Raw genomic sequence first — 13,582 nt, 5'->3', positions numbered from 1 at the left:
GTGATTTGACGTAATTTTATCTGTGGCCAATGACCTTGAGCCTTTTTGGATGGGCACTTCTATGTAAATCTATGGCAGCACCCAAGGGGCTTGAACTTTCTAGCTCTCCCTGTAGATTTTGCAGTGATGTAGTGTCCCCATGAGTGACGGAACACTGAGCCAATCACGGTACAACTAGAGAACATTACCAACCCCTACACTCAGGCAGGGCTCAAACCAGGTGGGACTCTGCCCCACCAGCCCTGATTGACGGGTTGCCACTGAGCCAGGGGCATTCTCCAACACTTTGACACCATGTACCAACAAAGCATTTGTGTTTAGTGAGTCTGCCAGATCAGAGGCAGTAGGGATGACTAGGGATGTTCTCTTGATAAGTGTGTGAATTGGACCATTTCCCTTCCTGCTAAGCACTCAAAATGCAATGAGTACTCTTGGGTGTCAGGGAACATGTAAAAAGTACATTATTTTCTTCAGGATTGTAGTAAAGTTGTCAAAAATATTAATAGAACCTCAAAAACGGCTTCAGTAGTTCTTTAAAGTACTTTTACTTAAGTAATTTACACCACTGCAATATTCAACTGTAAAGTTCACTCCTAGACTACAGTTGAAGCCTACATACTGTAGCCTATAAAAACCTTCCAATGTCACTTTCTAAGTCTATAATGAATGCATGGGGAGGAGTGCATAATAAATAGTGAATAAATAGAGCAATAGAAATGACAGGTGATATTAATAGATTTAGTGGGCTAACATTTCCCATGACATTTGATTGTAATAGTTTGTTCCCAATATTGAAGCCTGGGGACATGACACCGTTAATAATATCATAAGGGAGCTGTTCTCTCTGGGGGTTGCTGCTGTCTTTGTTCAAGGCTGCACCCCGCCCTAGCACGCCTCCATACTCACTTTGTCATGGTTACACGAATACCCCCCCACACTACGGATAAAAACACCGGTGGTCTCGGTAACATCGGTGGTAGTGAGTGAGAAGCCCACATCTCTTCGAGAATGTGGCTGGCGAGGTGAGGGCGTGCTCCGACGCGCTCACTGCGGTTAAAAAAGAAAAGGACACCCACCTACCCCCGAATACGTGCTCGCCACCCTCCAGTCTTTCCCTTTCTCGCTTTTGCGTGCACGCACCTAAACACGTCCGCCCCCTGTCACTACTCTCGTCCCTCTCTGACCCACAGTCAGTCGCACACATTTACACACATGCGGGTGGACGGCGGATTCTGAAATCTCCGTGAAGATGGTGGTACCGGGGACGTTTTTTTAACTGTGCTTGGAGAGCTCACATAACGCTTTACAGCGGTATCCATTGTGCCTCTTCTGGAAAGAAAGACCGGCGAATGGCCAGACAACTGGGAATAGAACATCTCAAAGGGATAGAGAGGATCGGACGGGAAGTGCGTTTAAATAGCTAAACCCGCAAATCTGCCTTGAATTACAATTGAAGTATTTGAACAGAAGAAACAGACGTCTGCTTCTTCATGCAATTGAGTTAAAGTGGGGGATCAAGGAGCCGCTTGTCTGTTCAGGGAGGACTCGGTGTCCGGGGGATACGAGGAGGGGAGAAAGCTGGTAATTAGCCCATATTCTCCACTTGCTATTCGTCTGCGACTCAATGGGAAGAATAGTGGCGTGGGAAAAGTTTCCATCAAACGAGCAAAGGAGGACGGAAAGGGGCAACATACAACCAAGACTGGCTTCCTCCGTGGCCCTGTATGGATGGCAGACTGAAGTTTACTGACAATTCAATTGCCGGTCACTCGTGGAATTATGGGAGAAACCAGTGCCAGTTATCAGGAAATTAAAATAAATGTTATGTTGACTTGACTGTTTTTGTATTATCAAAACAAGATTTACTCAACACAGACTGAGCATGGGCTGGATCTAATAAAGTAGGTATTTGCGCGTGTAGGCCTACACTTGATCTCCAATTAAATTGTGGGTCTACTACATTTTGCAGCTCTTTTCTCTATTCTGCCACCTTGTCCTCTTCAAATTGCCCACTTCTATCAGCGTGGATCCCCGGGAATTGGAGGCGCAGCTTTGGAAATTCCGGAGAGGGACCTCAGGAAAGGACGGGGCTCCATCCATGGAAATACTTAGAATAGGCCTTTTCCCAATCACAGCCAGAGCATTTGGGTAAAGAAGGATAATGGGCATTAGACGTCAGTGTTTGTTTACTCTTTCTTGTTTATGGGAAGACATTTCCGCCTTAAATAACCCAGCACATGTCAAACAATAGTTCCGTAACTGTGGCTTTTCTTGCGATGCCTTTACAACGCCGGCGCGTGGGTTTATTTGGGGAATACGGGATAAAGTTCTACACACACTAAGTGTTTACGCGTGAAGTTTGAAATGATTATTTTTCTCATATATCACTGTAAATTGGAATCAATTTCTGAATGCATTATAGTCTACTTTCTTAAAAGCATTACCATGTAATATATAACATATAAGAGAGGACAGGCAGGAGGCTACAGTTCTGTAGAGACAAATATAAATGCAGACGGGATCTAAAATCGATAGAGGATTATTTTGACAGTGCATGTACAAAGAATGGCTATGCAGGCAGCCAAGTAGTGAGAGCATGAAGGAATTTGATCCAGGTTTCAGTTGTCATTATCTGAAGAATTTGTCCCAATATACCAGTAGTCTACAGTCGGCTATTTAGTCAGGGGAGAGCCTTGGAAATACTACTGAATACTGCTAAAGTAGTATTACACAACTAGGTTTCTACAGTCAACATAATTATGTTATGTAAGATTTTGACTTCTCCCCAAATCTTTTTCAATGAGTCAAAAACAGTTGTCAGTACTTGGACTGGAACCGAATGAACTGTGCGACACAAGTGAGTCAAAACAGAGGAGAAGGTATAGGAATGCGAGTATTGACGTCATGAGGGGCAATAATTAACAGATCAAAATTCAGTACAGGCTAACTGTCAGACTTTTTCTTTGGAGATGTTTTCTGTTAGTGCATAATTTATTTGTTCTAGTCTAGAGGGTACCACACTCAATACATTCATAGCCTACATTGCCTTGCAAATAGCAATTCGCTCTATTGTTGTCGAATTTCTGTTAGATTAAAAAGCAACATGGCATCCCCCCAACATCAGCAGCTGCTGCCTCACAACACAGAGGTGAGCTGTGACTCAAGCGGCGAGGGCAGCGTCTCTGTGAGGATCAGCAGTAGTGTCAAACACAAGCACGGAGGAGGAGCCGGGGCGCTGGGTGGCATGGGAGGAGGCTTCATGGGGAGTGGGTCCAAACACTGCAAGTACAGCATCTCCTCTAGCTGCAGCTCGGGAGAGTCCGGGGTTCTCAGGTCTGTGGTTAAGGGGCTGCGAACCCAGAGGAAGATGCCCCAGCTGTTCGAAAGGTCTGCTGGGCACTTCTGGGACCCAAAGTTTGACTCTCCCATCCTGGAGGAGGCATGCAGGGAGAGGTGCTTTCCCCAGACCCAGCGGAGGTTCCGCTACGTCCTCTTCTACCTGTTCGCCGCCAGCCTCCTCTGGGGGGTGTACTTTAGTGCCAACCCCGACCGGTGTGACCGAACTGCCTTCCTCGTCCCCACCGCCTGCTTCCTCCTCTTCTGCCTCCTCCTCTTCCTTTTGACGTTCACAAGGATCTACGTCCGCTGCTACAACCAGGCGTCGCTGCTGCTCATCGTGGTGACCTTTGCCCTCACCCTGGCACCCCAGATCCAGACAGCCGGCTTCAGGGACCTGGAGACCCTCCCTCCTGAGGATGTGGTGGAGGATGCGGAGGACTTCAGTGGCATGGAGCCCAGAAATGTGACCTTCAACCGGGACTTACCCACGGGCAGCGCCTGCCTATCTCCAGTAGGGACCTTCTCCCTGGGCATGGAGGTGCTGCTGCTACTCTACAGCGTCCTCCACGTCCGACTCTATGCCTCGGTGCTACTGGGACTTCTCTACTCTGTGCTCTTTGAGGCTCTGGGATGGCTTCACCTCACCCAGGCTGCTGGGGATGGTTGGAGCCAGGCCTTGGAGGGGTCTGACTGGGACACTCTACGCTGGCTGGGGCCAGCCAAAGCTTTGCTCCACCTGTGCGCCCATGCCATCGGCATCCACCTTTTCATCATGTCTGAGGTGCGATCGCGAAGTACCTTCCTCAAGGTGGGCCAGGCCATCATGCACGGCAAGGACCTGGAGGTGGAGAAGGCGCTGAAAGAACGCATGATCCACTCTGTGATGCCTCGGAGGGTGGCCGATGACCTGATGAAGCAGGGCGACGAGGAAGGCTTGGCGGGCGGGAGCTCGGCCAAGCGCTACTCCAGCAGCGGCGCGGCGGCCGTCATCTCCAGTCCCAAGAACAACAAGAGGAATAAGACCTCAATCCCGAGAGGCCAGATCATCTTCAGACCCTTCAACATGAAGCGCATGGAGCCCGTCAGCATCCTCTTCGCGGATATCGTAGGCTTCACCAAGATGTCTGCCAACAAGTCGGCCCATGCCTTGGTGGGGCTCCTCAATGACCTCTTTGGACGTTTTGACCGGCTGTGTGAGCTGACGTGCTGTGAGAAGATAAGCACCCTCGGGGACTGCTACTACTGCGTGGCAGGCTGCCCTGAGCCTCGGGCTGACCATGCCTACTGCTGCGTAGAGATGGGGCTGGGCATGATCCAAGCCATCGAACAGTTCTGCCAGGAGAAGAGCGAGATGGTTAACATGAGGGTGGGCGTCCACACGGGCACTGTCCTCTGCGGTATCCTCGGGATGAAGCGATTTAAGTTCGACGTGTGGTCCAACGACGTGAACCTGGCCAATTTGATGGAGCAACTGGGCGTGGCCGGGAAGGTGCACCTATCAGAGGCCACCGCCAACTTTTTGGATGACCGGTACCAGCGGGAGAACGGACGGGTCACTGAGAGGGTTGGACAGAGCGTGGTGGTGGACCAGCTGAAAGGTACGTGACCAGCTGGTTGCAAGGCGGGGATTGCACATCTGTGGTAATGGGTTGTGATTTATGTGATTGCTTTCAATGGTGGAAAAAGTACCCAATTGTCATACTTGAGTAAAAGTAAAGACACCTTTTAATAGAAAATTACTCAAGTCACCCAGTAAAATACAACTTGAGTAAGTCTAAAAGTATTTGGTTTTAAATATACTTAAGTATCAAAAGTAAGTGTAATTGCTCAAATATACTTAAGTATCAAAAGTAAAAGTATAAATCATTTCACATTCTATATATTAAGTAAACCAGACAGCACGTTTTCTTCTTTTTTAAATTTACGGCTAGCCAGGGGAACATACTAACACCCAGACATTTACAAATGACGCATGTGTGTTTGGTGAGTCCGCCAGATCAGAGTCAGTAGGAATGACCCGGGCTTTTCTCTTGGTAAGTGAGTGAATTGAACAGTTTCACTGTCCTGCTAAATATTCAAAATGTAACAAGTACTTTTTGGGTGTCAGCGAAACTGTACAGAGTAAAAACGACATCATTTTTAAAAATATATGTAGTGAAGTATAAGTTGTCAAAAATGTTAATAGTGAAGCACAGATACCCCAAAAAACGACTTAAGTAGTACTTGAAAGTACTTTTCCTTAAGCTTTCCAGTATTGCCTGGCTGTCAGGAGTTAAGCACAGATTGGATATCATGTTACATTTAGCAATCACTAAAACATCTCAGTCTTGTGTATTTGTTTAGCATGGCATGGAGAGAGTCAGAAGCAGTATTGATATTGATCTCTCTATGCAGGTGGAACATTTTAACATACGCTGGGACTTTTCTTGTTCTGCTTGTTCTGCCTTACTGACGGCCTCTCTATCAAATAAAATGGTATTTGTCACATGCGCCGAATACAACAGGTGTAGCCTTTACCATGAAATGCTTGACTTACAAGCCCTTAACCAACAATGCAGTTTAAGAAATAGAGTTAAGAAAATATTTACTGAATAAACTAAAGTAAAAAAATGTAATCAAAAGGTAACACAAGGAAATTACATAACAACAATGAGGCAATGTACAGGGGGTACCGGTACAGAGTCAATGTGCAGGGGGTACCGGCACCGAGTCAATGTGCAGGGGGTACCGGTCCTGAGTCGATGTGCAGGGGGTACCGGTACAGAGTCGATGTGCAGGGGGTACCGGTACAGAGTCAATGTGCAGGGGGTACCGGCACCGAGTCAATGTGCAGGGGGTACCGGTCCTGAGTCGATGTGCAGGGGGTACCGGTACAGAGTCGATGTGCAGGGGGTACGGTACAGAGTCAGAGTCAACCGAGTCCATGTGCAGGGGGTGCACCGGTCAATGTGCAGGGGGTACCGGTACCGAGTCAATGTGCAGGGGGTACCGGTACAGAGTCGATGTGCAGGGGGTACCGGTACAGAGTCGATGTGCAGGGGGTACCGGTACCGAGTCAATGTGCAGGGGGTACCGGTACCGAGTCAATTTGCAGGGGGTACCGGTACCGAGTCGATGTGCAGGGGGTACCGGTACCGAGTCGATGTGCAGGGGTACAGGTTAGTCAAGGTCATTTGACGGTAGGGGTAAAGTGACTGCATGGATAATAAAAGGCGAGTAGCAGCAGTGTAGAAGAAAGGTGTGGGGGGGTCAAAGTAAATAGTCTGGGTGACCATTTGATTCATTGTAATCTATCGGTCCTCTACTGATGCAGCAAGGTCACCTAACGGCAGTTTCGCAACACAGGCAGCAGTAATAAGGACTTTACGGCTGTTCATTTTCACTTAGTAAACCTATGTGGTTTGAATGAAAACACCTTTATGCTGTGTTGTTTATGTGCTTACAGTACGGTGCACACATTTCTGTTCTGAATGAGAGCTTTATACAGGGCCAGTCGGGACACTACATCAAAGGTGATTGGTGGTTCCCTCTTTGTTGTCCGTGATTACGAGACACGTGGGGCCTGCCACTGGTCAAGGTCAGCACCTGTTTCACAGTGTCATATGTCATACGTTGGGGACATCAGGGACAGGGGAGTTCAGTCTGTCAGGAGGTGCCCTTTGTGGCTGACTGGGTGTTGGTTTTATCTGACACTGAACCACAAACAGACTGTTGTACCCCTCTGTCCCCCGTCCTCCCCCTTATTTCTGTTCCCTGTTCAGTTATACTGCCTGCCTGCCTGTTGGCCACCCAGACGTCGTCCTCAATGTGACCCTGTTCTCTTACCCTGGCTCTGAACCTCCAAGGGATTGTCTTACCTTAGTGAGACAATTTCATTAGGGGGAGACACTACAGACCCAAACTGTTACAGACCTATATCTATCCTACCCTGCCTTTCTAAAGTCTTCGAATCCCACTGTACCTTCTGCGCTATGCAATCTGGTTTCCGCGAGGGTCATGGGTGCACCTCAGCCACATTCAAGGTCCTAAACGATATCATAACCACCATCGATAAAAGACAAGACTGTGCAGCCGTCTTCATCGACTTGGCCAAGGCATTCGACTCTGTCAATCACCCCATTCTTATCTGCAGACGCAACAGCCTTGGTTTCTCAAATGACTGCCTCGCCTGGTTCACCAACTACTTCTCAGATAGAGTTCAGTGTGTCAAATCATAGGGCCTGTTGTCCGGACCTCTGGCAGTCTCTATGGGGGTACCACAGGCTTCAATTTTCGGGCTGATTCTTTTCTCTGTATACATCAATGATGTCGCTCTTGCTGCTGGTGATTCTCTGATCCACCTCTACGCAGACGACATCATTCTGTATACTTCTGGCCCCTCTTTGGACACTGTGTTAACTAACCTCCAGATGAGCTTCAATGCCATACAACTCTCCTTCCATGGCCTCCAACTACTCTTAAATGTAAGTGAAACTAAATGCATGCTCTTCAACCGATCGCTACCCGCACCTGCCCACCCGTCTAGCATCACTACACTGGACGGTTCTGACTTACAATATGTGGACAACTACAAATACCTAGATGTCTGGTTAAACTGTAAACTCTCCTTCCAGACTCACATTAAACATCTCCAATCCAAATATTAATCTAGAATCGGCTTCCTATTCCACAACAAAGCATCCTTCACTCATTCTGCCAAACATACCCTCGTAAAACTGACTATCCTACCGATCGACTTCGGCGATGTCATTTACAAAATAGCCTCCAACACTCTACTCAGCAAATTGGATGTAGTCAATCACAGTGCCATCCGTTTTGTCACCAAAGCCCCATATACTACCCACCACTGCGATGCTCTCGTTGGCTGGCCCAATGCTCTCGTTGGCTGGCCCTCGCTTTATATTCGTAGCCAAAACCACTGGCTCCAGGTCATCTATAAGTCTTTGCTAGGTAAAGCCACGCCTTATCTCAGCTCACTGGTCACCATAGCAGCACCCACCCGTAGCACGCTCTCCAGCAGGTATATTTCACGGGTCATCCCCAAAACCAATTCGTCCTTTGGCCGCCTTTCCTTCCAGTTCTCTGCTGCCAATGACTGGAACGAATTGCAAAAAATCACTGAAGCTGGAGTCTTATATCTCCCTCACTAAATTTAAGCATCAGCTGTCAGAGTAGCTTACTGATCATTGCACCTGTACATAGCCATCTGTAAATAGTCCACCCAACTACCTCATCCCCATATTGTTTTTTGGTTTGTTGCTACATTGCACCCCAGTATCTCTACTTGCACATTCATCTTCTGCACTATCCATCACTCCAGTGTTTAATTGTTAAATTGTAATTATTTCGCCACTATGGCCTATTTATTGCCTTACCTCCCTAATCTTACTACATTTGCAGACACTGTATATAGATTTTTCTATTGGGTTATTGACTGTACGTTTGTTTATTCCATGTGTAACTCTGTGTTGTTTGTGTCGCACTGCTTTGCTTTATCTTGGCCAGGTCGCAGTTGTAAATGAGAACTATTTCTCAACTGGCCCACCTGGTTAAATAAAGGTGAAATAAAAATAAATAAATACGTGTAACTATTTATGTAACAGCTTTTCTTTATAAATGGAGATGTCAGCAATTTACAGTGCATCTGCTCTGCCTCGTTTCAGCCTGACTCTTCTCTCTCTCTCTCCGTCTCCATTATCTCTCTCTCTCTCTCCATTATCTCTCTCTCTCTTCGTTTCCTTTTCACGCTCTCTATTCCTCACACTGTCCCTCTCTCCCTGATAAATCACATAACCCCAGAGAGACCAGTAATTCGGTTTTATTTGATGCATTTATGCAAATACCTCTGATGGAACTAAAACTCTGGCTTAATGGCTCTTTTCATCACCTGGAGAATCAGTACATTATCACCTAGCAGTAATAAAGTTATGGTGCCAAACGCAGCTGTGTTTGAAAGGCTGAGCGATTGAACCGCCACTAAAATAAAAATCCCCTTCATTCTGGTCTCGACCTGCTTCTCTCTCCAGCCATAGCAGTATCAGAGGCTCACACTACACAACTGTCATTCTGGTCTCGACCTGCTTCTCTCTCCAGCCATAGCAGTATCAGAGGCTCACACTACACAACTGTCATTGTGGGCAATGATCGGACCTACCATGTTTTGATTCAGTGAGATTGTTGTTGGTGCGTCGTGGAGTCATGTATATCATGAATATGCGGAACTACCAGTATTATTTTACATTGATTTAACTTTGCAAGTCAGTTAAGAACAAATTCTTATTTTCAATGATGGCCTAGGAACAGTGGGTTAACTGGTCTAGGAACAGTGGGTTAACTGGTCTAGGAACAGTGGGTTAACTGGTCTAGGAACAGTGGGTTAACTGGTCTAGGAACAGTGGGTTAACTGGATTTCTAGTTGAACAGTGGGTTAACCTGTCCAACGTAACCCAGGGGTGTCATGGACGGGGTTATCAGCTACAAGCCTTGTTCGAATGCAGAATTTTTAAAGACGCATATTTGTGAACCTAATTGTTGAAAACCTAACAAATATATTACAATATGATCAGATAAATAAAGCAATATTTTCTTATGGCTCTTCAGTAATCTTTAATTTTCAACAGACACAAAAGACAAATTTCCTTTATATAAATATCCCCATAACATGAACATTAAATGAAAGAAACCGGTATTCAAGGCACCATCAGTAGACTATATTTTCTATTTTAGCAAAAGTGGGCTAAATTTACTTCAAAAAGAAAACAATAATAGCAATTTTCTATCATCCACTCAACTGAAATATTTTTAAAATATAATTGATTGAAATACAAAAATAAAGTGCAAAAATCTATTAATCAAAACAACACTTTGGAGTAACATGCAGTGAAAACAAATATTAAATTTTAACTTTTAAACTTGAACTGAGTAAAAACTCTAAATATGTGATTGCACAGTAATGTTCACTTGTTTGAGGTTGAGGGTGATACTTGGTGGTGTCCCATCTTTTCCACAAGTTCATCAATGTTCTAGGTAAGGCTCTGAGCTGAAGAAATCCTCAGAATTGGGAGTGGAGGTGTTCAGCAGTAAGTCGACTTCTGTGTGATGTTTTGTTCAGGTTCATCAAAGAAAACAGTTGTTCACACAGGTATGTGCTGCAAACATTGACAACGTTTGAGCAGCCTGGATGGTCGGGCGAACTCCGCAGCACCCACTGCCGCATATTTTGCCCTCAGTGCATCATTGCATTGGAGGTCAATCAACTCCATTTAGGTTTGGTGGTGAGCTTTATCAACAGCAAATGGGTTACCGAGCAGTTCCAACCTGCTTTTTGTGCTTCAAAGTCAGCAAATCGGCGTCGAAAGTCAGCGGCAAGCATACCTATTTTATCAATAACTGTACCAGTATAGCTTCTCTTTCATGGTCTGGCAGCTGGGAAAGTGGCTCAAATTTTCTTTCCGCATCTACGTCTCCCACAGAGTCAGTTTGGTTTTAAATGCCTTCACTGTACCACATATCAGAGATGACACGATCCCGACCCTGCAGCTGCAAGTTTATTGCATTCAGATGACTCGTAATGTCACACAGAAAAGCCATTTCACACAGAAACTCGTCTCGGAGTTGTGTTGTGTCTTTCCCTTTGCTGTCCAAGAACAGACAAATCTCCTCACGAAGGAAACATCTTTGAAGCACCTTTCCCTGGCTTATATCGCACCTCTGTGTGATAAGGCAAATCACCATGCTCCGTTTCTAACTCCGTCAGAAATGCCTTGAACTGGCGGTGATTCAAAGCTCTGATAAAGTTAACTATGAACGTGATGATGCTCATTACATGCTCCATTTTCAAGGCTTTCACAACGCTTCCTGGTGTATGATACAATGATAAGCTGTCAGCTCACCTGTCGCGTTTTCCTCTTGCATCTTTTCCCGTATCTTCGCCACCAGTCCGCTTCCTGTGTCCACACATCGCAGGTGCTCCGTCGGTTGTCAAACCCACCTGTTGTCCCAAGGCAGCTCCATCTCATTTATCTTGACACCTCTTCATACAAATCATCGAGTTGTGCCATGCATAGGACGGCCAAAAACTCCTCTGTCACGCTGCAGACAACTGGGCAATGTCAGAAATGATGGTGCTCTCATCCACAGCCAAGGAATATGCAATAAAATCTTTTCCCTTTTTCACAAGCTGCTCTTTTAGATTGATGGACAACTGGTCTACTCTCTGGCAATGGTGTTTCTGCTCAGACTCACATTTAAAAAGAGTTGCCTTTTTTCTGGGCAAACTCGTCACAAACTTTAATCATGCAGTTTTTGATGAAATCCCCTCCGTAAATGGCCGGGCTGATTTAGGATCTCTTCTGCCAAATAAAACTGGCCTTGACAGCAGCCTGGCCTTGTGATTTGGCTTTTTTGAACAGAGCCTGTCGAGATTTGAGGCCTCGTTTTAATTCCTCTGCCTTTTGTAGCCTTTGTTCCATGTCCATATTCTTGTTTTTGTCCGACCTGTTTCATAATGTCGTTCAGATTATACTCTTTCAGTACCGCCACACTTTCTCCACACAGAAGACACACAGGTTTTCCAGCTAGGAACATATACTCCGACATCCCACCTTGTTTGAAACCCCGGTTCTCAGTATCCACCTTCCGTTTTGCCATTTTTGATGGGTATCTGAAAGTTAATTTTACTGTGATGCTGAGACTGCTGTGCCAATAAATATTGAAATGAAGCAGCCTACTGCTCTGCGTCACCTTTGCATTGTGGGAAATGTAGTATTGGTGCGTGTAAAAGATCTGCGGGCTGCCGGCTTGCTGCGGGCCGGTTCTAATAATAAATCAAGATCATCCCAGGGGCCGTAAAAAACCTTCCCTCCCGGGCCTTGACTCTACATATGTGCTCTAACCACTAGGCTACGCTTCCTCCCCATACTCTACCAGTATTACCAGTATCAATATACTCTACCAGTATACTCTACCAGTATACTCTACCAATATACTCTACCAGTATACCTCTCCAGTATATACCAATATACTCTACCAGTATACTCTGCAGTGTATAGTCAGGGTTTTCAGGTCAAAAGGACGAGTCACCTCGCTCATTCCCACGACCCCGCGTCCCACATGCAAGGGGAAAGTCCCCTTCACAGCTAGTAGGTGGATGCTGTGCTGGCTGACCTGTGTGTCACATCTCATCATTTTTAGACTCTGGGCGAGGAACTCTGCAGAACGAAACATTGAGGCCTTCACATATATACATTAGGGGAAAGTCCTTTCCCAGCTCGTAGGTAGATGCTGGTTTGGCTGACCTGTGTAGTAAAGAAATGAACAACGTCATGCAGTACATCACATGATTCTGAGCTTCTGGCTGAGACTGCAGAAAGAAATACTTTCTTATTCCAACTTTAATAGTGACAACGTTTTGGTATAAGGAAGGACTATATATCGTGCATGCCTTTTTGTGTCTCTAGGCCTATGTTGGATCACAGTGGAGCCAACCAGGGTAAATGCCTGTGTGTGATTCCAGAGCATGAAGACAATCTGAGCATTGTCATAGCATTATAGCGGCGGGCTGGTGGCGGGGGCTGACGGCGGACTGGTGGCGGGGGCTGACGCCTCAGCAGGTGCAGCTGGTCAGCTGGAAATGATGGATGATGGCGGGAAGGAATGAAGATTCTTCTCTGTCAGAGACACCACCGCTCCCGTTTGTCAGGCAGCCCCTGGAGTGTCTTTAGTAGGACACACACACACACCAGCAGGCGTGAAAAAGCCTTGAAACCCAACGATGGTTGAATTTTTTATGGAGTGGTCGGGCCCGTTATGCTCTCTCCATCTGAGGGAAAATGGTGCCTTTTAACGGGTCCCCAGGCACCTGTCCTAGACCGTCTGTATAGTGTTGGTTTCCCTTCTCCAATCTCTCCCTCCCTCCCTTCATCTATCTCTCATCCATCTCTCTCTCTTCTCTGCCTCTGTCCCTCTCCATTCTCACTGCCTCTGCTTCTCTCTCTCTCCCTCCCTCCCTTCATCTATCTCTCATCCATCTCTCTCTCTTCTCTCCCTCTGTCCCTCTCCATTCTCACTGCCTCTGCTTCTCTCTCTCTCCCTCCCTCCCTTCATCTATCTCTCATCCATCTCTCTCTCTTCTCTCCCTCTGTCCCTCTCCATTCTCACTGCCTCTGCTTCTCCCTCCCTCCCTCCCTTCATCTATCTCTCATCCATCTCTCTCTCTTCTGTCCCTCTCCATTCTCACTGCCTC

At 46.4% G+C, this 13,582-nt stretch overlaps 1 protein-coding gene across 2 annotated transcripts in view; it reads left to right on the top strand.

The window, feature by feature from the left end:
- The first annotated feature begins 1,161 nt into the window (after positions 1-1,161).
- The window catches only part of LOC115118227 (adenylate cyclase type 9-like), a 102,177-nt gene continuing 89,756 nt past the window's right edge, over positions 1,162-13,582 (top strand). For both annotated transcript variants that reach the window (XM_065010587.1, XM_065010586.1), the window contains exon 1: positions 1,162-4,937. In XM_065010587.1, coding sequence (XP_064866659.1) covers positions 3,104-4,937 — 1,834 coding nt within the window. In that variant the 5' untranslated portion in view covers positions 1,162-3,103. The remainder of the gene's footprint in view (positions 4,938-13,582) is intronic.

Source organism: Oncorhynchus nerka, linkage group LG26 (assembly GCF_034236695.1).
Source record: "Oncorhynchus nerka isolate Pitt River linkage group LG26, Oner_Uvic_2.0, whole genome shotgun sequence".
Taxonomy (NCBI): domain Eukaryota; kingdom Metazoa; phylum Chordata; class Actinopteri; order Salmoniformes; family Salmonidae; genus Oncorhynchus; species Oncorhynchus nerka.
This window is presented reverse-complemented; position numbering and strand designations above follow the sequence as displayed.